General features: G+C 37.1%; 2 protein-coding genes across 8 annotated transcripts in view; one reads left to right on the top strand and one right to left on the bottom strand.

The window, feature by feature from the left end:
• Positions 1-20910, top strand: part of NT5C3A (5'-nucleotidase, cytosolic IIIA) — a 28413-nt gene extending 7503 nt beyond the window's left edge. For 2 of the 6 annotated variants that reach the window (XM_032105400.1, XM_032105407.1), the window contains exons 2-10: positions 7678-7784; positions 13840-13938; positions 14382-14451; positions 15136-15182; positions 15331-15416; positions 15676-15765; positions 17003-17165; positions 17487-17687; positions 18419-20910. In XM_032105400.1, coding sequence (XP_031961291.1) covers positions 7678-7784; positions 13840-13938; positions 14382-14451; positions 15136-15182; positions 15331-15416; positions 15676-15765; positions 17003-17165; positions 17487-17687; positions 18419-18520 — 965 coding nt within the window. In that variant the 3' untranslated portion in view covers positions 18521-20910. Of the gene's footprint in view, positions 1-7128; positions 7283-7677; positions 7785-10346; positions 10398-13839; positions 13939-14381; positions 14452-15135; positions 15183-15330; positions 15417-15675; positions 15766-17002; positions 17166-17486; positions 17688-18418 lie in introns of those variants that run through there. The other 4 variants (XM_032105406.1, XM_032105428.1, XM_032105411.1 and 1 more) reach the window with 3 other exon arrangements.
• FKBP9 (FKBP prolyl isomerase 9) overlaps positions 1-24504 on the bottom strand; it is a 44730-nt gene that overhangs the window by 1247 nt on the left and 18979 nt on the right. The window lies entirely within an intron of this gene.

A 24504-nucleotide genomic window follows, 5' to 3' on the forward strand; every position in this document is an offset into this window, starting at 1 on the left:
AATGCCACAGAAGAATAGATAATTGCACTGACTTACCTCAGAAATAATTACAAAAATAATTTTAAATAACATTTCTCTAAGTTATAGAAATAATACCTATTGCTAGAATGAAATGTGGCTTCTACTTTCATATCTATCAATCTTTTTTTAAAATATTTATTTAATTTGTTGCTTTATTTTATTTTTAAAGGGCTGGGCAAAGCCCAGACTTGGACACTGAAGATTCATTAAGTGTCTGAATACAGACTTTCAGACTTCCTGAGCTGTGTTTGCCACCAAGAAAATTCCTGTTCAAATGTACTTGTTCGTACTTGTTTCCCACTCGTTAACTGTAATTTCCTTCCTGCACCGTTATATAAAGATCTGTTTGTCTGCTCTGCAAATTGGATCACTGAAATAATCCGAATTTATTTGTGGTTTAGTTTTTTTTACCTAGGAGTTGTTTTGCTCCACCTTAATCTGACAGAATGAATACCACTGAAATGTTCCATTAACCTTATTCCCTTAAAGCTTTCCCTCTTTGTCAGAAACTTACTAGTTATCGGACTAAAAATGTAAATTTTTTCACTCAGCAGCTATTAACACAACACTTACTATTATCAGCTGCATTTGCCTTTGCAACAAGTATCGCTGATGGTTAAGCCTCAGTTTGGTCTGCGTGTTCCCATGCAAAAATTGTACGTGAAACTGAAGGGTAGGAATTAGCCCAAAACAGTAGCAATATTGGTACTTTAGCAATAGTAGAGTGCAAAGAATAGTAGTGGTAGTATTATTACCAGGTGGTTTTGAATAGTTCCAGAAGGAAAGTACACAGAAATACGAGAAATAAGGAGCACCTAAGTGCATCTTTGAATGGATCCAGCAGTGAGAAACACTCATAAAGCGATGAGACGTGGAGTCAGAACAATCCTTCACACCTCAAATCATGACACGTCTGCCTGTTACCTTTAAGAGGAGTGTTTGGTAGCTGTATTTCATCTTTAAATGTAATGGATTTTTTTTTTTCAAGAACTTTAAAAAAGGGTTTGTAGTCAAAGAGGACCTAACAGTTAAAAACGTCATTAGTCTCAATGTGTAATTTAATTGGAATATTATATTAGCACTACATTCTCACATCAGAATTGTAGTGTCTGGTGTATTGTAGATTAAACTTTGTCCTGCTGACTTTGCTTTCAAACTGAGTCCCACAACTCCACTATTCAAGGGTCAGAGTTTATTTGATCTAGATACAACATTCTTAGGCTTAGTGAAAAAAAATCTAAGCAGATTTTTTTTTTTTCTTAGAAGCAGATAAGAGGAGAAGAGAATCAGCAGCAACTGCTTCAGTCCAACCTTGGCCTTAATGCAAATTCTATTCTAGATAGTGTTACACGGGAAGCTTCTAGGGAAACAAGCATTTAAGTTCTTTCAATGCATATGCATGTAGATATATACAGGATATTTAATTATAAAAAGAATACATGCAAATGTACACTTTGGGGAGAAAATAGTATAGCTCATCAAAAGTACTTTATTATGCAAGGTGAGCTTTTGCATACCTGATAGCTAATTAAGAATTTGTAAATATACCACAGTATATTTACATACTGCCAGTTCTTAGAATTCTACACTGTTTGCCTAGGTATTTTGAAGAAAGATTATTTGTATCAGCAGCCTCACTTGTAAGCATTCTCTAAGAAAGCGTTAGATTCTGTATAATATGAGAGGGAAATGGATCTTTCAGATAGGCAGGCTCCAACACAGTCCATAGCAGTATTAAAGGAAAATGAGTACCACTCAAAGTTAAAAATTCTTATTTGTCAAAAATGATTTTTCTGTATCTGTGTTCTCAGAAGAACTGGCAAGAAAAAGATAGGATGGAGTTAAAACTAAGATACTTGTGATTAAACTGAAACACTGTCATGAAAAGCAAATGATTCTCCCTGTGATCACATGTTACAAACAGGGAGTGTTGACTTGCCTTCCATGAAAAGTCTTACCTGTTACAGATAGAATCATCTGTCTTGCAGCGCTCTATAGCAGAGGCCCAAAACAGCATAGCAAAGGGTGGGTTGTCGTGAATGTTTTTCCTAGAATGATTTCTCTGCCTGCAGCAGCTTGTATTTCAGAGACAGTATCTGTAATTTAAGATGAGCTTTTTTTCATGTTATTACCCAGTACTATTTTAAGGCTGTGTAAATTCACAGTGTCACCAAAAAGGAATTCCACATTTTACTACTTCACCTAATTGTGTGACTTGTAGCTAATTCCTTTGATTTGTTTTGAGTCTACCTCCTCTTAATTTTAGTTGATGACCTCTACCTCTGACACTGGAAGAGACAGTGAACAATCTTTCCCTATTAACCTTTTCTAAGCCACCCTGTAATTTCCAGTTTAAGGAATTCTCTTGATATTCAGTTGTTCATCGTGTGAATCTTTTCTCATGGCTCATTCATACTGCTCTTCTCAGGACCTTTTCCAGTTCTAGTCTATTCCCTGTAAGGTACAGAAACTAAAACTGGTTTTGGTATTTAAGCTGCAAGTTTATAATGGATTTACAAAGATTTTATCGAGAAAGCACTGGTAAGAATAGGCATCAGTGAAATGTATGTATGAAGGCCAAGAAAAGAGCCTCCATTTTTCTTCTGCCCAGCAATGAAAGAGTGTCACAATCTTGATTTCTTCTTTCAATCCTGATGCTTTAGAAGCTATTTTTTAAATTTAAGTGTAATACGATAAATTTTATTGATCTGAACTTGCTTACATGTAGATTTCTTTTATTTTCTTTTTTTTTTCCCCCAAGGGCAGGAGAGAAACAATGAAGATAAAAAACCCCATCATACTGAATTTGGCTAGATAGGTGTGGTGTTTCCAAGATACTCACTAGAACTGACTGAAGATCTCTTGATCATTTCCAGATAATCAGTGATAACTAAACAATAGATAACTGTTTTTTTAGCCTGCCAGTTACAAAGGTTAATTCTCTCCACAGTGAAAGAATGGGAACTCAGCACAGAGATGAAGTGATTCCCCTAACATACAATCAGAGAAAGAGGATGCCTATCCTGAGCTGTATTCATTCATCCCAGAACGAACAGAACTGTATGTTTTGTATCTCCTGTGTTCTCTCAGACTAAATTCTTGCCTGAACTAGTAATTGTCAGACCCTATTTACTATTAGTTCTTCATATTCTTGGAAGATTCAAAATGTCTGTTGATTTATCACCAGTAGAAGTCTCTTTAGAGTGATTTTGTAAGCACAAGAGGAAGCTGCATAAGGGACAATGATGCTGCAGTATCTTTTATTCTCTCATCAGAGAGATGTATTAAACACAAGAAGAATAAATGCTTCAGGAGTTGTTTTAGTGTGTGTGTTGACACTAATAAGTTTGTGTTCAATACAGCCATGAATGGTCAGACTATTAGATGATCACCGGTTTTCTCATGAACTGTAAAGAAAGATGGATCTCTGATCACATCCAGAAAATCTCTATTTAAAAAGTTGTTAAATATATCCTGTGATACCATTCAGGTTAATACCCTCACCTTCTTAGCATCTCTTCTCTGGATTTACTACAGTTTAATGGATTCAGTCTTTAATATGTTCTTAGAACTTTTCCATAACATGCTGTTCAAACTTTCTTTTTAGAATGCTTACACTCCTCACAAGTCATCTCTATGATAGACACAGACTTTCATATACAAATCATAGTTCTGTATTGCATCATACCAACTGTAAATATGGCTAACGTAGATTTTTACATTAAACCTGCACTGCAGAGATAAGTGGTATCCAAAATTCCTGCAAGGCAACCTTCTAAACCTTTATGTACCCCAGCTTCATCAAACTGACCATTGATCTTACTTTCCTTGTAATTGTCACAGATATTCTATATCCAGCTATTCCTGGAACCATTATGCTGCTCATTAACTCAGTTCACTAGGGCATGAATAATAATCATGTTTGAATACAGCTGGGTTGTATTGATTCCTTTCTTCTGCTTGGTCTTGGTACTTGAGTACCAAGGTTCAGATACCTTTCCGTGTCTCATGAGCTTATATCAAGTAGGCTGCTTTGGAAAATATGTACTAAGTAAACTTATTACAAAAGCAAAATTAGACAACAAATACAGTTCTTTAATGTTTAAAATTGATCCCTACAATAAAGCAAGGTATTGCTCAAGTAAAGTTGAGTAACATACTAAATATATGGGGATATATTCAAAAGTTGTTCAGTTGTGGTAGGGTCACTAAACAGGAATAAAATTTAGTAAGCTCATAAAAAGACACTAGCTAATGTTTACATTGAAGACAGGATTCAATCACCTCTAAATTTTGTAGGAAATATTCTAATGAGCTATGACCTCTTTCTCAATCTTTAAAAGTTTATGTCAGTTTAGTTGAAGTAGTCAATTTATTATTTTAAAAAAAGGTTCAGCTTACTTGCTTTGGCAATTTACCTGTGCTGTGTTAATGTCTTTCCACAAATGGATGCAACTTAGATCAGGGGTGTGTAAGGACTGGTAGAACCAGTTTTTCTTTGCTTTAGACTGAAACTTGCAGTGCTTCATATTCAAGAGCATCCTCTACAAACCAAGTTCACCTAACACACAAGCATATAAAGTTGAACCTTTTCCCAGTCTTATATAAGTGATAAATCATCTAGTGTTTTCATGTTGTTCATTTTTCCTCTCTCTCTTTTTCTGCGTAGAATATTCTGTAGTCAAGATATGGCCCTCAGCCAAAGAGAAAAGGTTAAAATAGAACCTATCTGTTGAAATAACTACACCTCTTCAGTTCATGGCTCTTAAAATATATTTGAATGACCTTCCACATTTCAAGAGTACAAATGTCATGCTGGAGTTTATTTATCTCTCTTTAAAAAATAAGTGTTAATTTTAATTCCTCTTTTACCAGGCATTAAATACTGTAAACAAAATGCTCAACAGACTCAAATCAGCAGTAACAAAATGTGGTTAGTAGGAGCTGTTGTAGTTAAAGTGTTGTACACAAAGATTTCTTGGAGTTGCAAAGACAGTCTTGTTTTGTAGACACGAAGTTTCATATATGGCATTTTCATTAAAGTGAAAGTACACTGTTGATAAAGATAGAGTAGGTGTTTTTCTAAGAATTAGGTGTTGGCTGTATTAATGTTTACAGAAATTTTGCTCACGACATTTTCTAGGGCTTTCACTAAAACTGTAATCGTTCATGTAGAATGCTTTCCAATTAGTCTGGTATACCAAAAAACAGTCCATAAGAGTTGGACTTAATTTCTGTAACTCTTTTTTAATCTAAAAAAAAAAAAATAATAATTTTTTTTAAAAAAAACCACTTCATTTTTGTTTCCCCAACTTTCTTAAAGAGAAGATAACTTTCTTTAGATTCTTGACAGCACTGGAATTAATTTTCTCACTGAATCACAGCTGAGAAGTACCAGAATAGCAACAGGCCAGCTCGCTGACCCACCAACTCCCAGCCTCATCTACGAGGTTCACAAGTCTCATTTATATATCAGTACCATTGTCACCTTTGAAATACATAAAAGCTCAAAGGCAGGTACTTGGCAAACTGAATATATCAAGTGATGTCTTACCCAAACTACATGATTCATCAAGCATGCATATTTTATTTCATTGTTCATAAGATTTTTTTTTTAATTGGAAATCTAACAGTGACACAAGCTGCAGCTTTTTGTTGTGCAAATAATTCATATTTATTCAAGATACTGCACTATATATATGTTTCCCAAATATTATTATAAAAATATTAATGAAAAGCATGCTGACTATATTAAAATACTATAAAAGGTAACATTACCTGAATGTTACCTATTACAACAGCATACAAATGCTACAACACGTAGTTTACTGGTAGCTATGAATCCTGGCAATACCAATGCCAGGTAAGTTCAATTTACTGTATACAGACTTTGCAGGGATTATGTTATATTTTGAACATATCCTTCAAACTCTTTTGCTGCTTCAGGATACAGCAGACCTTAACATGTACATTTGGGGGGTTCTTGGTCAATTCTAAGAGGATAAGTGTTGATTAAAGTTGCATGTTTTGTGTTAGCTGAAATACTCACTAGTTGTTTTGTTGGCTCAAAACAGAGAACACCTCTGAAAACAAAATGAAAGTGCACATGTAGGTCAGATACACTGAGGAATCCTGATAAACTACATAGTGGCCTATGGTTGGAATGTGGACACAAAACATATGGATCTACTGTACCATTCAGAAAGTCTGTGGGTTTTTTTTTTTAATGTAGAATGCACACCCTCCTTAGAAGGTGAATTTCTAGAGTCATGCTATTGTGTGGGATTTTTATAGCATTAAAGGTTTTGTACATGCTACACTTGTAACCTGCCCTTGCTTCGGCTCTGACGATTGCACTTGTCACGTTGGTGGCCATGTATGAATTGGCCTGATGTTGGTGGTTAGTCCTGGCATCCTGAAAGGGCGATCATAAACCTGAGGTTGAGCATGAGTTACAGGGTAATATAGAGAAGCTTGCACTGCTGCTATAGCAATAGTCACTTTCACGTGACACTTACAAGCATTTATAAAACTTCAAAGTGTAAAACACGATTAGGCAATAGTTCCTTCACCCCCTCACTCTAAAAAATATTTGTTTTTAATACACCTTCTGTGTCACCTAGTTATGGTCTTTGATCAGGCAGCATGCCTAATGATGAACTTCTGAAAGCATGTGGAGTTGCCTCATCTCCCAAGTATCCTGACAAACAAGGCTCCTTGATTTCCTGTTTCAGTATCACACAGATAATTGCAGCCAAAACAAAGGTTAATTAATTCATTTGCTCCTTCTACATGAATAAATGTGTGCTATGTAGTAAACATTAATGAGACCATGTCAATGAAGCTGTAAGAAATTTGGGGCACTATGCAACAGGAAATCCTAAAATACTTGGAAAGATTTTGTAAAAGGGCTAAAAAGTAACAAAGTAGTAAACTTCTGCTTTGAAAAACAAGTGCCTTCCTCTGTTAGAGCAGCCCAAATTTGCCTGCTGCATCCATGAAAGCTGTTCATTCAGTGAAGGTCAAAGGTTTTATTGTTGGTGAACCAGCTGATCATCTGTAAGCCCGTCAGGCTGTACTGCTGAGCATAACAAACTGCTGTGCATTGCTGACGTGCGTCACAGGACCCTGGGTTTTGCACGGGGATTAGTCAGGCTGTATTTGGAAACGCCCTCAACTGCACCCTGTGCTGCTATATTAGTGTTTCTCAAGCAAGAGGAATTTTCTTTTGCTTCTGCAGCTGCTCCTGCAAACCCCCCTGGTAAGTGTGCGCAGCTTCTGTCAGCAGTATTGACTCTGTCTTCTTGCCTGTGTTTTTGAGCCAAGGTTATGAGCTGAGGGGTTACTTACAGTTATTTACTGTGACTGTAAGAAAACCTAAAAAACTGTATTTTTAAATTTAAAATGTAGTAGCACAGAATAAGCAACAGCATCAAAGGAATAAGATACTGAGTGGTTTTCATTGAATAGGTTAATCCAACTTAAATGTTCCTCTACTTTTAAGTATGTATCAGAGTATTCTGAAGTGTTGGTATTTTCACAGTGATGTCGCTATGTACCATGCATGTTGGCTTTTATTTTATACAGCAGGAATAGAAAGATCACATAACATAGCAGACCAATTCTTAAAAGGATTTGGTTGGTTTTTGTTGGCAGCCTGCATGCAAGCCCTGCATCTCTGGACTCTGCTTGCCACCTATGCTGTTGCAGTAGGACAAAATCAAGGACAGAAGAATCAGGAGTGCCGTAAGCTCAACGCACAGGTACTCGCCTTTAAAAACACAACAGGAAACGCTGTTGTCATGTTTTCTGTGAAAGTGCTCTCTCCAGATTTTTAAATGGTTTTTTTTTTTTTTCCAAACTAAGTATCAGGACACAGCACATTAAGTATAAAAAGATGTAAATAAATAAAGCAAACCAGGAAAAATTAATGTGCATCCTATTCCATGTCTTAAAATAGCTTAGGCTATTTCCATTTCCACAGTTTATTTCATATAACCTGTGCTGGGTATCTACATGTACAGCATGTTATCAAGCAACTGTGAAGATATTCAAGTGTTCTGTTGTTTCATTCCCATAATAACACTTGCCTACTTACTTTTTAGCTAAGTAGTCCTAAGGCTATTTCTTGGCAGAACTACTAAAATAGTAATTTGGTAATTACTAGTTACTAAGGATTTATTACCATATTTGAGCTTGCATCACCTGAATATAAAATGTATTGTGGTTTTGGTAATTATAAATTAGTAAGTATTGTTCTGAGTTCAGGTTATGCTAGCAGAGTGCATGATAACTAGTGAAGTTCTCCTGACTACCTGCACATAATGGAGTGATTACACTCATGTTCAGTACCTTTTGCTGTTCCTGTCTAAAATATAAGCCTACTAACAGCTGGGGCAGCTAAGAGAAACCTCTGTTGCACTCATGGACCAGAATTCAAATTGTCTGAATTAAAGGCAGTCTTTCTTTACACATATATGAGCATAAACATATGGAGGAAAAGATCTCCACACTGTCATTCTGTGGGTTTTGCTATGGCTCCCCCGCTTCTTGCAACTCAAATGTTGCAAGTAGCAGAAGTTACATGGAGAAGCTTGCATGCTTTTCAGAAGTTTTTTGTAAGCTTTGTTTTCTAGAACAAGTAATGTTCTGTAATAGTAGAAAGAAAGAAAAAAAAGAAAAAGGAGTGGAAAATAATATGTAAATTAAGGAATGTGCCCCATTTCTTTATATTTTCACTAAACTGTTACTTTATTCCACCAAGAACACCAAAACCAATTTTCCGTAGCTTCTGGGTATCAAGTTTCGCAGCTATCACTGCTGCCATGCCCTGCCTTTTTTGGTACATGTCCATAAGTGAATATATGTGATAGCTAGTGTTAGACCTTGAAATTGGGCATCTGCGGTTCCAAAACTAAATGTCATTTATTCTTGGTTTATACTCTCTTACCTGGAAGCTGTCACCATAGATTAGAATAAAATTTACAAATCATTTGCCCCTATGCAATTTATCACTTTGATTTGCATTTGCCTTGCTCAGAAATAAATGGATAGTTCCCTCTCCTTGCCAGCCCACCCTTGTGTGTTCTCTCTATCAAAAGATAATAGGTTTGAAACCTAGTCTAGTTTAAGGCAGGTTTACCAACAAAGTAGGAAAATAGAAATTGTGTTATACTTGAAATTCACATAGTGTCAATAGCATTACAGCTAGATCTTATTTATTGTCCTATCACTTTTATGACATTATGGTAATCTGAAATTTTGTGGAATATTTTTAATACATTTACAAGTGTGAGAACAGTTCTTACTATGATTCAGAATTACTGACATCTAACGAAGTACTCTGTCAATCATTGGGATTTATAGAGAAGTTCTCTTAAAATTTTGTCCACCCATAATCCAGGGTGTTTTCTTAGCAATGATTTGATTTTTGGGAGGCTTCCATACTAAATGAGACTTTTTATAAAATAAGAAAACTTGCTAGTTGCCAAGTAGTGTAGGCTTACAGGGTATCAGTATAAGAATACTCTGCTCCAGTTTTTTATGTCCTTTGTCAAAGCATTACTTAGCAGACTTATGATGACAACCTCCTACAGTTTGAGTTATTACTAGTAATATTTCAGGCTCTGTGTCTAGAGCTGATTGTGAAATAAGCCATATCTCTCTGTAGTTAAGATAGCAAGTAATTCATCAACTCATCCTTCCCTATTTAAAATTACTGACAGTGAGAACACAAGGTCACACAATTGTCCTTTAGATGAAGTTTTTTATTTGACATTTTAAATTTTTCTTTCTATTTTTTGCTTTAGTCACAGGGACTTGTTTTACTGCGGGGAGGAAAGTAACTGCTCTACCTCCAATACTCAGTAGATTGAAAAGTTCAGTATAATCCTAACTCCAGAACATGACATTACTCCTTGTGGACACAATCAGTTATTAATGTCCTGGGGTACCTAATTGGAAATGCCTACTATGGCAGCTGTAAATTCACTTAGATCACTGAAATGGATGACAGGTCTTATCACCAGCTCTTGTTTTATGATCAAATTGACACAGCATGCACTTAGATACACACTGCCTCACATACTAAGAAGACAACTTATGTATTAAGCAGCACCTGGATACATAAAAGCAGTTCTGTTTGCACTTCTGTTACTCAGTTGCATATAAGAAACTTCATTTCAAAACTAGAATCCAATATGGTATTTACAGCAAATACTTATCTTTATTTAACCCAACTACACAGATGCATGTCTCATGTACTAAATAGATTTGTAATTTTCAGAACTATCCTTGTTGTAAATGACCCATTCTGTGGTTTGTAGGACTGGGGGATTTCCAAACCTGCGTGAATCCATTACTGTTCGTTCCTCAAGGTATGACCATGACATTGTTAGCTACAAAATAATTTCCTACATCCTTATTCCAGTTACCTGCTATCACAAACCAGCAGATAATTTTTTCCTTTTCATAAATCCAACAAACTCAAGCTTTAAAATAATCTTTTTCAGTTTCGTTCTTCCTTCCCTCAAAGGCTCCTTAAAAATGTCAGAAACTAGAAACTAAAATGTGTTTATGGCCAGTGTATATGCCAACCACAAATTACCTTTGGGAGTTGTCATCTTTTAACATATGTTTTAAGACATACCAGCCTCTGAGCTATTCAATAGCACATATATGGCCTTGGTAAGAAAGCAAAACTCTTCTCACACTTTTATAACATGACAGAATATATAGGGGCATTTAAGTGATTTAACATGATGTACTTTCAGATGTCACAACGAATTATGAATTCCTTTTTCTCTGCTTATATAGTTTTAGTTCTGTATGTAGAAGCTCCTGGTTCTGAAAAGCTTTCTTGACTTTGTTAAGTGCTGTGGAGATTTTTGGTTGGCTGCTTCTCTGTGTGTGCTCATCCCAGTCAACTAGAGCATCAGAATTTTGGGAGGTTTATGTGCACAGCAAGTTGACTCCTAGAGTTTTCTTTAAAAGTAAATGGAAACACAAATTTTATCAAATTGACTGAACTTTTCACCCTTTGCTCTTTCATCTGTCTTATCAGTTCTTTCCAACTAGCTTTTCTCTTTCAACTGTGAAGAATTGCAAATATGCAACAAGGAAACAACAGCTAAACTGGGCAGAAGTGTAAAACATTGGAGGAGACAGTTTGCCAGAAAATTGGTGGCTGCATTTTCAGTTTCATTTACACATTCATTAGACAGTTTACTTCTACTATAAGAATGATAAAGACTAAATAAAAGAATTGCTACTTAATGTTTAGTTGCAAATATTAATACAAGGAACTAGTGATGGGAAAAGTGGCTATTTTGACTGACCATATTTGTCTGAGGCTTTGCCAGGTGTCACATCTGTAACGTAGACTTGTTTTTTCCTATGAAAGTGTCTGTGAGACTGAAAATGTCTGGGTTGCTGCAGAACACTTTCCCCCAGCCCTAAATTAAAATACTCGTCAACCAATTTGTGTGCAAAAATGAAAAATGTGTTAGAAATAAGTTAATCTTATAAACTGATCTTGAGTAGTTTACAACATCAAAGCAGGAAGCTTTCATCATACTTAAAATCTTAAGCAATGTCTTGTTTAACATGATCTACTAAAGTGTTTACCAAGAAGATTTTTCCTCGGGTTGTTTCAGAAACTTACGAAAGGGCTCAGTCTGAAATGAAACAGTACCAAACAATCCAATTTTCCTCATCCAGTCTCTTCCTCTGATCTCTCCATCTCCCCCAATCTGTTTAAATTAGTTCTATTAGGAAATCTGTTGATTAGTATCTGAGTAAACCAAATAATGCTTGAACTACTTCTTAGAAAAGCATGCATTTAGATTTCATTTTGTTTAATTTTTGCATTCCAGATCTAAAAATACATATATAATTTGCTGAAAGTTAGAGGAATTAGTCAATTTACACTTAAAAAATTACCAAGCACAAAGTGCTTTGTGATTCATTATAAAGAATGTTGTATACCCAGAAAAAAAGTGGAAAGCTTACTCTTGTTTACCAGCACCATATAACATACAAAAGAAATACCATAAAACACCTTTCAAGAGTTACAGATTATTAATAATTTTTTTTTGTGAAGCTAGATGTGCTGCTAATTGTGAATAAAGAAATGCTTTGTAAAGGTGTATCTCAAAAGACTAGTGAATTCTTTAATGGATATTTTTCAGTAATTCTGTATCTTGTTAACACTCATTAGCTTTCTCAATGACTCCCAGCCTGGGAAATAGCTGAGAGCTGGAAGTCAATCCTAATGTACTTTTTGTGAATTTGCTGTGCTAAAAGAAGTAGTGGCAAGGCACTGCAACACCACAGGAAACTCAGGGATATTGGCTTAGGAGATACCACTTTTACAGAAAATGTCTTTGCTAAAGGATGGGAAAGGAAAACCTTAATTATTTTAAACGAAGTGAAATTAATCCAGTTTATTTCTTTATGAGATTTTTAAAGCAAAGAAGTAGTGAATAGCCTGTTCAGGATAGAATTTTTGATAAGATACTCTGGTATAGGTGAAACTTTTTGAATGGGTGGAAAAACTTGGAAATTTATCAGAGACTTATTATTAGGATTCTAGAAGGATTTCTGTTTTCTGATTTCAGTAGTCTCTTTGAGGATATCAGCCAGAAAGTAGCAATAAGCACAGTGGGGATTAGAATTATTTGTTATACTGAAAGATAGGAGCACTGTCATGGAAGAAAATATACAATCCAGAAAGATTAAATGTAAAATTTAGCACTTTGCACAAATACCTGTTTCTGCCTAGGAGTCATTTTGAAGACTATTTGGTCATTACCAACTGAGTTTGAATCATTCTCACCATATTACTCTTAACACGAGGCACGTATTTTAACATACATGCAAAGATGTTACCTGAAGACATGGGCCAAAGTGACCCTTCAGCGAGGCCTTGTCAGAGCAGAGCAGAAAGGTTATGCTCCCAGTCTAATGGATGCTGTGTTGGAAAAAGAGTATGGTTCAAGTGGATGGGCCAAGACAACATCAAGAAATACCAGAGATTTAAAAAACAGTATTCTGCAAAAGAAGATTGAAGAACACTGGGGTTTTTCATTCAGGAAGAGGGGGAAAATTTATCCAGTGAGCATCTGAGAAAAAGAATACTTTTCTCCAAAAAAAGTTTTGGGGTTTTTTTTCTTCTGTTACACAAAATTCAGCATTTATCATAGTATTCAAGAAGTATACTTCATCCAAAAGGAATATATAATATGATGTCATGTGTTACTTTAAAAGTGTGCAGTGAAATAGGTAATGGTAGCAACTGATGGACTGGCTAGGGAGCAGGGATTACTGTACAGCCTTGTTGTGTTGGAGCACTCAGCTGACATTCAGCATTCTCAAGGAAACAATGGATGTCTTCTTTATCTCTGTTGACACTTTAAGGGCATATTAATTGCAAAGAGAGTTAATTTTAAGATTTACCATCTCCTAGTGACATATTTGAATCACAAGATGATCCCATATGTCCTGTTCCTACACATCTCCCTTATTTCCTACAAATAAAATTTTCTTTTCGATGAGTGTCAACTTACTGAACAATGTGATATTAGGAAATGAAAACGGATGTTGAAAGTAAACAGAGCAGTATACAGTCATTGATTAATACATCCAGAGTATCTTCTGTTTCTTCTTACTCTTGTCTTTCTGTCCTGACCATGTCTTGATGTCACGTGAAACTGTTTGTAGATGCAGAGCTTCCAATCTGATGGATAGCAGGTGTTGCCTAGTAAGTTTTCCTCTGTAAGTGTATTTATGTATTTATGTCTATGTTCTTACTCTTCATAGATGCCAGAGTTTCAGAAGAAGACTGTCCATATTAAGGACCCAGGGAGAGTAGAGGAGATTATTTGTGGCCTCATCAAAGGTGGAGCTGCCAAACTTCAGGTAAAGGTGTAACCAGTTTGGAATAAAAGCAACTGTGGGATTGTTACTCTATGCCAAAAAATTTAAGCATATATATAAATATGTAATAGAATTCAACCTTCAAGAAGTCTCCAAAACTTAGACATGTTAACTCTTTTAACAGTCCTTGTTCATTCAACTGTAATTCAGCCAGACACTAGTTAAGTAAATGACATAAGCATAGAAGCTTAGTAATTTCAGGAAATATTCTCACCAAAGTAATGAGAAAAACAGTTTGGTTAGAAAAAACGTTATTCTTCTGGGATATGCTAGCTTCCATGACAATGGTTTAATAGAATAGGGAGGTTTCTGTGACACACATGGTACTCAGCTGCAGCTATTGTTGCTCATTCAGAATTTCTAGCCATTCTTTATTTTGTCCCTCCGTGTTGTAAGACAGTTTTGCTTTTTCTTTCCTTAAATAGATTATTACAGATTTTGATATGACATTAAGTAGATTTTCCTACAATGGAAAAAGATGTCCAACTTGTCATAGTGAGTACTTTTTTTTTTTTAATACAGATTGATTTGTTCACTCCTTTTAGTTTAATTTTCTATTCAATTTATTCCCTAATGAGATTTTATTGACTTGTTAGCTAACCTGCACATTCTACTGATGAAGTATTCTAGTGACTGTGTTTTTATGTGTATATTTATATTAATCAAAATCTGTGTGAATTAAATCAGATAAGTTTTCATTCACAATTAAAGCATTAAGTTTTGAACCCTCAGATGTTAGAGGCTAAATATGGTATGGTTGACTTTTATTTTTCAAGAGCCCATCATAGTCCTGACACCTGCAAGAACCAGATAGCAAACTCCTTAGAATTCTGGGCAATTTTATCCTTATGCTCTAGTCTTTTTGGAACAAACAAGGAGAAGTGGGAACTCTTAAACATACAGAATGCCTCAGGATGATTTCAGAAACAATTAAATCTCAAGAAACAGATACAAAAGCTTGTAACTGACCTTGTAATTCAGAGATGAAGGGAAGGGCATCTTTATACTTATGAAGAAAAATGTGCCTTTTGCTGGCTGCTGGTAAGAAAAGTTCTGAGGAAATATATTGGTATGTCACCAGACATTGTCATCTGTGCCATTTACAGTGTTGTAGAGCAAAGTAAAAGAAATGTACCATCTTGTTTAACTGTCTTTTTTTTTTTTTCACCCCTTCCCCAGACATCATTGATAACTCAAAGATCATCACAGACGAATGTCGGAAAAAGGTAAACAAAAAACCTGCAACCATTTGATTTGTTGTACAGACATCTGTCATTACTCCCTGACAAAAATATTATTTTGATTGCTTAGACTAAATGCTAAGTGTTATTTTATGAAATACATTAAACATCTGATGGGTTTTTTCCCCTTCAGTTATTGCAGCTGAAAGAAACCTATTATGCCATTGAAATTGATCCAGCTCTCACCATTGAAGAGAAATACCCCTACATGGTAGAATGGTAAGAGACACCTCCTGTGTTCAAATTGTACTAAGGTTGGATGTAATAAGTTTTCAAAAGCAAATTAATGCCAGTACTTAGCTCTTAGCTATCACATTAACTGAATTAATTTCTTCAAGTTTTGTACAAAACTGCTTCTGTTTTGCTGTTCACTTGAACAAGCAAGAATTACCCATACACGATGCTTTTCATTATGAAATTTAATGAAAGGTGAATCTTAGTAAGCAACATTCAACCCATTTTTTTGTTTATGTTCTAGGTACCATAAATCTCATGCACTACTCATTGAACAAGGCTTACAGAAGGACAAGTTTGCAGAAATTGTAAGGGAATCTGATGTTATGCTGAAGTAAGTTCCTTTTGATTTGAATGATATCAATCTGTTTCAGAGTATTTTCTGTAGATTCTTCCTGAGTGTTGGGGGGAGGAGAAAAAAAGAAAAGGGAAATTAAAAAACCCACACACGTCCCTGAGAATGTGACACCTTAACCTTGGACCACACTGAGCTCTCTGTGCTCCCACTTTATTGGTGTGTTGTATCTAAATGCAGAAAATAATCACACTGTATGAAGCAGAGATCTGGAACTTTTTTTAGTCTCATCTCTAGAAGCTTCATTCCTGAAGACTTTCATCCTCTGAAAATTTCACTGGTGATCCTTTTTTTTTTAAAAGCAATGTGGAGTTTAACTTAATTTTTTTGAGAAACAGTTGAGAAACATGTTTCATATGTTGTGTTAAATATTGTTCTTCCTCTATGGCTGAAGGCAAGTTTAAAAGACAGCAAAATCCTTGTTCAAAATGTGCTGTGGCTCCCATCTCTTTGAAACCCCTCTAAAACTGTCTGTAAATTTTGGACTACTGAAACAGGATGTTAGAACTTAAATTGTGGAAGTATTTGTTTATAACGCTGACTGAATCCTTATTTTCTGTACAACAGACAAGCACCCAGTCTCTGCCTGTTTGAAAGCCTAAGTCCATGTGCATTGAACCTCCATCCACAAGCTAAAACTTTCACAATACTTTTTTAAAATGTAAAATTCTACCAATCTATGTCTGTATGGAGAAAGCATATAGAGATAATATTATCTTGTTCCTGGAATACTGTATATAGGTTACTGAACATTAAAAAACTTTCAGGAAAGAGCAACAATATATTTTTCCAGGATTTAAAAACAAAATCTGTTTTATAGTAGTGACCCTATACAAAGTCACATATTTAAGCAAGGAAGATAGAAAGGAGATGTACAGCCTGATAGTAGCTAGAGTGAATTCTGCTAGCTGCTTGCTTGTTCTGGAGTACTTAGGGAGGGGGAAGTGTTTTTACATCTTTAAAACATTATTAGATGTTTTGGAGGGAAAAATTATACAGACCAAGACTAAATAGCTTGATGCAGCAGTTTCTTGCTAACATGCCTTGTGTTAGATTGATGGTTCTTGCTGACCTAAAAAGGTGAAGTAAAAGAAATGAAGTGCTCAAGAAATAGTAATTCTTTTCCAAAGATGATGTGATTGTCTCCTAAAAACTCAGACTTTTCTTGGCTTTCTTTATTTGAGATTTGATTTGTATTTTCATTCTTGTGTTGCAGAGAAGGGTATGAGAACTTCTTTGATAAGCTCAGTGAACATAATATTCCTGTGTTCATATTTTCTGCTGGGATTGGTGACATTCTTGAGGAAGTAATCCACCAGGCTGGGGTCTACCATTCGAATGTAAAAGTGGTTTCCAATTTCATGGATTTTGATGAAAATGTACGTATGAGATAACACATTCTTATCAAACATATTTGATAAATACCACAGTGTTTGTGGTATTTAGTAGCTATTTCTATACACTACAAGATACAGATATAGAGAGAGATGTAGATACCCCTCCAAGCAGGGAGAATCACTGTCTGCCTGCTCTTAACAGTGCTGTCACAGCCATTACATTACTCAACACTAAATTTATCTTGTTCATCATCACAGATTACGTAGTTCAATGTTGGCTCAACAGTTATCACCTCTTTCATTATAGATTCTATCTTGCCTTAATGGTACCAAAAATAACTTCAGTGTTGCTTTTTTCAATAGGGAATATTAAAAGGATTTAAAGGAGAATTGATTCACGTTTACAACAAACATGATGGTGCCTTGAAGAACACAGAGTACTTCAAACAGCTAAAAGACAACAGCAATATCATACTGCTGGGTGATTCTCAAGGAGACTTGAGTATGGCAGATGGAGTAGCAAATGTTGAGCACATTCTTAAGATTGGCTATCTCAATGATAAAGTAAGTAGCCCTACATAACCTTGTAAGCTTTGAATGAAGCACTGGCAGTTAGAAACAGGTTCATTATAATACTGTTCAGATATCAAACCAAGTACTTAGCCCATATTTGGTTTGAAATTTCAAACATTTTTCAAGGATTTTTTTCTAACCCATGAGCTCAAAACCACAAGTATATATTGCCTTGGTTTTTGTACAGAACTACTTCCAAACAGGTATTTCCTAGAGAAGTAAAATTCAGAGGCTATAAAAATTAATTCTTTTAAATTCCTATGGCTCCTCCTCCTTTCAGTACTGAATTGATAATTGAGAAAAATTATAATCTCCCAAATAACAAATCCAGGCAGTCTCTCCTCTTTTCTTTTTATTTTTTGCGGTTTTTAACTGACACTCAATTATTTGCAAAGTTATAATGAACAGCCGTTTGCACTGAGGAGAGAGAAAACTTCAGTTTTATATTTCTCCCTGCCCTTCCAGAAGTAGTTCTTCTTTCAGTACCTCTGTGTGTGAGATCCTGGAATAAACATGAGGTATTATATCCTGGAATGCACTTTAGGTCAGGCCACTCCTACTCTGTCCTCCTGCAGAATTCACTTGTAGGAGTGATACATTATTTGCATGGCTTATTCCCAGAATCTGGTGGAAAGATTGGGCAATATTTTAATGACAAAAACTCTTTCAATAATTAATTCTGTAACTAAGGGGGTCTTTCTCTTTATCCCTTCTGCAATTAGGTAGATGAGCTTTTGGAAAAATACATGGACTCTTATGATATTGTCTTGGTGAAAGATGAATCCCTGGATGTTGCCAACTCCATTCTACAGAAAATCCTGTAAATTGCAGTCTCAAGTCACTCCATTCCTTCCAGGAGGCAACTGGACAGAAGAGCACACATGTGCTATCTTAGATGTACTTATTACTCATTGATGGAACTGTTTAATTTAATTTAAAACTTTTATCTTCATTTTGGTATTATGGAATATATATGGTATCAATTGTCAACTACAAGCTCCTTTTACTGCTCTTACACTGTTCTTTATCGTCTCACACTCCTGTTATAACGAGATCTAGATTGGATTTATAGATGTGATAAACTGCTGCTGATGGGATACTGTGGTTCACTGTCCTTTTTAATCAGGCATTTCAGAGGAGCATTTTAGAAAACGTGGCTATTTTGTAAAATTGAAGGTGTAAATGCTCTGTAAAGAGATTGTGCGTTTGTGTTGCCTTTTCAAAGACATTTCAGTCTCAGCTGTACTTTGAAAGATCTTACTCATATTCTACATTCTTTCACACAAGTTTTTCATACATATATTTTTCTTCAGTAAAAATGCTTTTATTCACCCAGTTCAGGCAAAGTGTTTCTTCTTCATATTTTTCTGTCATTGCAAAACATTCTCTATCCTTACTCTTCCCTTATCCTCTGTCAAATGGGAAAAATGTTTTAAGCTAGTGTGTCTGAGATAAAATTTCTCATCTTTGTAACAACAGATAGTTTCACAAGGTAATGGTCCACAGCCTGCCTGCAATGAGCAGGGGCATCCTTAACTAGACCAGGCTGCTCAGAGCCCTGTCCAACCTGACCTTGGATGTTTCCAGGAATGGGACATCTACCACCTCTCTGAGCAACCTGTGCCAGTTTCACCACCCTCACCATACAAAATTTCTTCAGAAAGTATTTCCCCTGAATTACTGAGCACATTACAGCACCTCTCAGCATTGTGCACAGAGTGACACAGCTTAATACAGCCACAAGTTGGGAAGCTTGCTCGGATATGTTGCAGGATAAGTTAAAGATGATGTTGTGACCCTGGTCCTGTGAGGTCTCAGCTGTACTAAATCTATTCATTAATAAAAGAGAGGAAATCATACAACTCCCCTAATGCGCAATATAATCATTGTTCCCCTTTGCTTTCTTTTATACAGAGCAGAGACTGTGCCATCTTCCACTCCCTGAGGAATTGTAATGAAAATACAGGAAAGCTTAGATCTGCATTCTCTTCCACCAGAATTAATACACATCTCAAGAAATGGCCTTTCCCTACAGCCTGTGGTCTGTTATCGAATTTCTGACTTGGTATGACCAGACATATTTTTTCCAAATGAGCAGCTTTACATCTGTTACCACCCTTGCTGGAACTTTTCCAAGAAGGGGAGAGAGAGAGAGTAGTTTCCATGCCCCACCTCTGAATCCTCTGCAGTAAAATGAAATTAAATCATCCCTGTATTTTGAATGCAGGGCAGAGGCTCAATGCACAATCTGGGGCAGTGTGAGCATCCTTTCACAAATCACACAGCACATGCTGTGCCATCAGGGAACTGCTGAGCACAGGGACCTTTCAGAAATTCCAGCCTGCATCTGAATAGGCAGAGTGTTTGAGGGATGATGTCCTCCTTGTACAGAGCCTACAGTCATGTCATTCCCTAGTTCTGACACAGGGGCAGCCAGGAGGCCAGAGGTGGGAGCCTTGAAGCCGACCCGAAGAAAACCAGTAGGACAACCAAGGCGAGGATCTTGAGGATAGTGCCTTGGCTGCCTTCCATTCCAGAGGCATGACTCAGGCAGCAGCAGCAACCTCAAAGAGCTGAAAGCACCCTGGCAGTGCCAGGGACAGAAGGAGATGGGAGCAACAGCTGCTAAGAGCCTGTCAGCCAAAGCCAGAAGATGGTGAGAGCTTGAAGGCAGCAGCGACAGCTGCTGAGTCAGCAGTTACAGGCACTGGGTGTGAAGTTTAGCCCAGTCCCTGTGGCCTCTCTCCCTGTCTCCTCCATTTTCCTGGGGCAGGAAGGAGGGCAGGATGATCACGGCAAAACTGGGAGAGAGGGAGCAGCCTTCCTACAGCCCCTCTTGTGCCAGCACTGCAGCTTCAGCACCGTGGGCAGGACAAGCAGGGCTATGCTGCGTGTGACTCCCCATGGCCATCGGCATGGGCTGCCCACCCAGTGGCTTGGTCTGCACCACCCAGGTACAGCAAGGATTTGGGGGATGCTGCAGCATTTCCAGGGGAGCTCAGTAGACACAATTTCTTTAACAGTTTACATTTGGGGTTTTAGGCACCTGCAGAACTTACATTAGCTGGGCTGATGTTAAGGTTTGTGGGGGGGGGGGGGACGGGGAGTAGGGTTAGTGGTTCTTGGGTTTAGAGCTTTTTTAAACATGCAATCATGCTGGCTCTTTTGTCATAGCTGCCAAATAAAAGTCCAAAAGGCAAAGGCCTGAAAAACACCAATGTGTTTGGATGCACTGCTTACTCAACCAACCTCTAGCTGCAAGAGGCTAATTACCAGGCATTACTCCCAAAGTTTACACTGGGACGAAGTTTTCCATTTACAGGCAGTTTATCTTTGGAATACAGATAACAGCTAAAATCTAGAGAATGTGAAGTGTAGCTGATAGTCACAGCTTCACAGCTCCACAGCACGAGATGCATCAGCAACACTCTGGCATTCTGACTACAAGTGTAATGGATTTCCCTGATTATCCCAGCATGGTGAAAAGGAGGAGGGCAGTTCTGGTGTCTCTGTGTGGTGTTTCTGAGAAGGGAAGAGTGTCCCATGTTTCCATCAAACTTGCCTCAGGATACACATAAACTCATTGATCCTCTCGCCAGAGTTTTTCCTCAGCCTCACTCAGCAGGTGAGCAAGCCACCACTCCTTCAGCATGATTCAACCCACAATTTAAAAAAAAACAAAAACCAAAACCCAACAAATAAACGAACAAAACCACATAGAAGAGCACATGCAGAGCAATATAGAAAAGGACTAGGAAGCATCTTTAAAAGCAGTTACCACAACAGATCTCCAACTACATCTTAATCTGAATTACTGAAATTAGTATTCAGCCTCCCTAGAACCTACACATATCAGAAGGAAACGTGATGGTTTTCCAACTACATGGACATCTAAAACTGGTAGAGGATTTCAGATCAAGCCACCATCTTTCAAGCATTATGTAAGGAAGATTTTCCAATCTCACTTCCAAGCAGGTGGACGATGCATGTTCAGTCACCAAATGTTCAATCTGTAATGACAATCACTTAAAGAAAAGGATTCTTGCCCTTCCACAAGGATGCAGCTAAGTTAAGATCTCCAGCACACTTTTCTCCTATCATTAAACCCTGTTAGTCTCAGATCCTGTGTTAAGGATCTGCTAGAGCAGTAAACCTTTGCTAGCACTTAAAGGCAATTAAGCCACATTGCAGTTACTTGATAGAACCCGTTTGCTGTACAAGGGGTATTTTTATGCCAAATAATTTACTTCTTGAAATGCCATTCATACAGCTTTATAGAAAAAAACAGTTACTTATGCAATCAACCTGAACCAGGAGATCAGATTTTAAAAACCTCCATAGTTCTGTGCAGATTATCAATGTCTGCTCATCATCTCACGTCCCACTGCTAACCGTAACTCTTGCTTATGTAGTAGTTAAGGGAAAACACAAGATGCATTTTTAAACATCCTCCTCCACTTTATCAAAATCCCATTGGTTTATCACTAGACTGTTGGCCAGAAATAAGAATTTATATTATCAGTTGCCTCTCCAAAACCATGAACAAAATTAACTGCAAACAAAATCAACTCTACAGCTACAGGTTAAGTCATCCTTCTCCAGCCAGTCTAACTCTTGTAACTGCTATCAAGATTCTCCTTTCAGTTTTAAGAAAGAAATGCTGTGAGTAGTACATCTTTCTAAATAAAATTTCTAACCAGAAACATTTTGCAACCCTAAAAATTTATTTAACTTACGATTTAGTTTGGAAAGAAAGATACACATTTTCCTGACCATTTTCCCATAGCTGAAAGAGTATATCTAAAGTTAAAGGAAAGGAATAAGCAAAATTAAGTAAATGTTACTCTTTTTTCTTCCTCTACTCACAATATCTGTTCTGTCTGCAGTACATGACCAAGGTCAAGTATTTGGGACTTTTATTTAGCTGAAAATGAATCCTTCTCTTAGCAGATGTTGCAGCCAGCTCAAATGTCCTCTCACTGTCAAACAAACACTGGTAGTGCTGAACTGAGCTAAAACCTTGCACCCCATACTAGCTAAATATGACATTTTTAAGCTTAAAGGAAAATTAGATTTTTTTTTTTTCACACAGAAAAATGTAATATTCAAGTTCAACAACTGCAAATTCTGATTTAAGTATAACATCTGTTATATTTGGACCATATGGAGTTACACAGCAGAAAGTACTGCTATCAAATTAAGACACAAAAATCACACAGAAAAAATATTCATAAATACCTGGATTTTTCTGGGTATGCACCCATGTTCCTTTTCTTTTCCACTGAGCCCCTGACAATTCAGTCAGCAATTGCCAGCCTTAGCTGCCAGCAACTTCCTTTCCTAAGAGCAGTCAGCTGCCAGCTCTGAGAATAGCACCTGCCTGCTTCGTTAGAGGAGTAGAAATGGCCTGAGTTCTGCAGAGGCCCTCACTAGCTAAGCCCACTTACATCTGGCTGTTAGTGACCCTTGAGAGTTATCATCGATTTTTATAAAGTTATCTCAGTTAAGTATGGTAAAAAAATATCTAGATACTAATTCTATAAATTAATAAATTCAAAACAGAGAGATTCTATAGATAATTCTAAATAGCTATGTTCTAAATACTAGGAGATAATAGACACTAATAGATAAATTCTAAATAGGCAAATTCTAAATACTAACAATAAAATGCTAATAGATAAATTCTAAATAGATTGCTAGATTAATTCTAAATAGCTATTTTCTCCTTAAAAAAAATTATTTTACAATTTGATGTAGAAAATACCTCCCTTATATCCACATTCCTCACTGGCCACCTTCTCTACTAGGATGGTGACTTGCAGGGATTTATTTATCACTGGAGCTGGGGGTGCAGGGGCTGTGCTGAGCTCTTCCAGTCCACACCAGCACAATTTCACTTCCCAGCCAGCTCCCCCTGCCGCCAGGCTCTGGTTTGGTGAGCAGGCAAGGCAGACTGCCCTCACTTTTAGGGGCTGCCACACACCCTGACAAGCAATAGATGGAGGATTCAACCCAAGTGCAACCCTTTGCTGAGGAAGGTGGCCCCAAGCTTTCCTTTGAGGGAGAAGCCGATAGCTGCCAGCAGAAAGGAAAATGACTGGGTCTATGTTAGTGATCAGAAATTCTGGCAGTTCAACCTAATATAGCCGGGCAGGCCTGGCTTCTGATGCCTTGGTCTGGGCAATGCCCAGTATAAATACCATTATTTTGCAGCAAGATTTCCATATATTCTTTGATTCTCCCCAAAGCTGCAGTCTTATTTCCGAAATGGCAACCTGCACGCTTGGAGGCATGAAGTGAGGGGGCAACAAAAACTTCCTCTCGAAGGAAAAACATCTTTAGATGGATCATAAGCCATGTTTGCCAAGTCCTAAGGAGCAATGGCGTGAGAATTTCAGATGTACTTACCCTAGCCAGAGGCACTGGTCAGGTCATCCCTGCAATCCCATCACTGACAAGCACTTCCAAAAAAATCCAGCACAGCAATTTTTGGGATCACCAGTTGACTGCAGTTCAGTGCTGCTCTTTGTCCTGCACCTGCCCTGGGGACAACTCTGTTACCCTGGTTTACTAGGAATTCTTCAGCCCACCTCCTGGGATCCATCTGGAGTGTTCCTCCACGCAGAAACACTGGGTTCATTCACTAAGGTTTTCTCAGACACAACAATTCAGGATGTCACAGAATGGTTTGGGTTGGAGGGGACCTTAAAGATCATTGAGTTCCAACCCCCCAAAAGGAGGGGGGATATTCACAAGACAGACTTGGTTTCTTGGGGGTACGTATGAGAACAGAGTAAGGAGCTGTTTC

Source organism: Corvus moneduloides, chromosome 1, assembly GCF_009650955.1.
Source record: "Corvus moneduloides isolate bCorMon1 chromosome 1, bCorMon1.pri, whole genome shotgun sequence".
Lineage (NCBI taxonomy): Eukaryota > Metazoa > Chordata > Aves > Passeriformes > Corvidae > Corvus > Corvus moneduloides.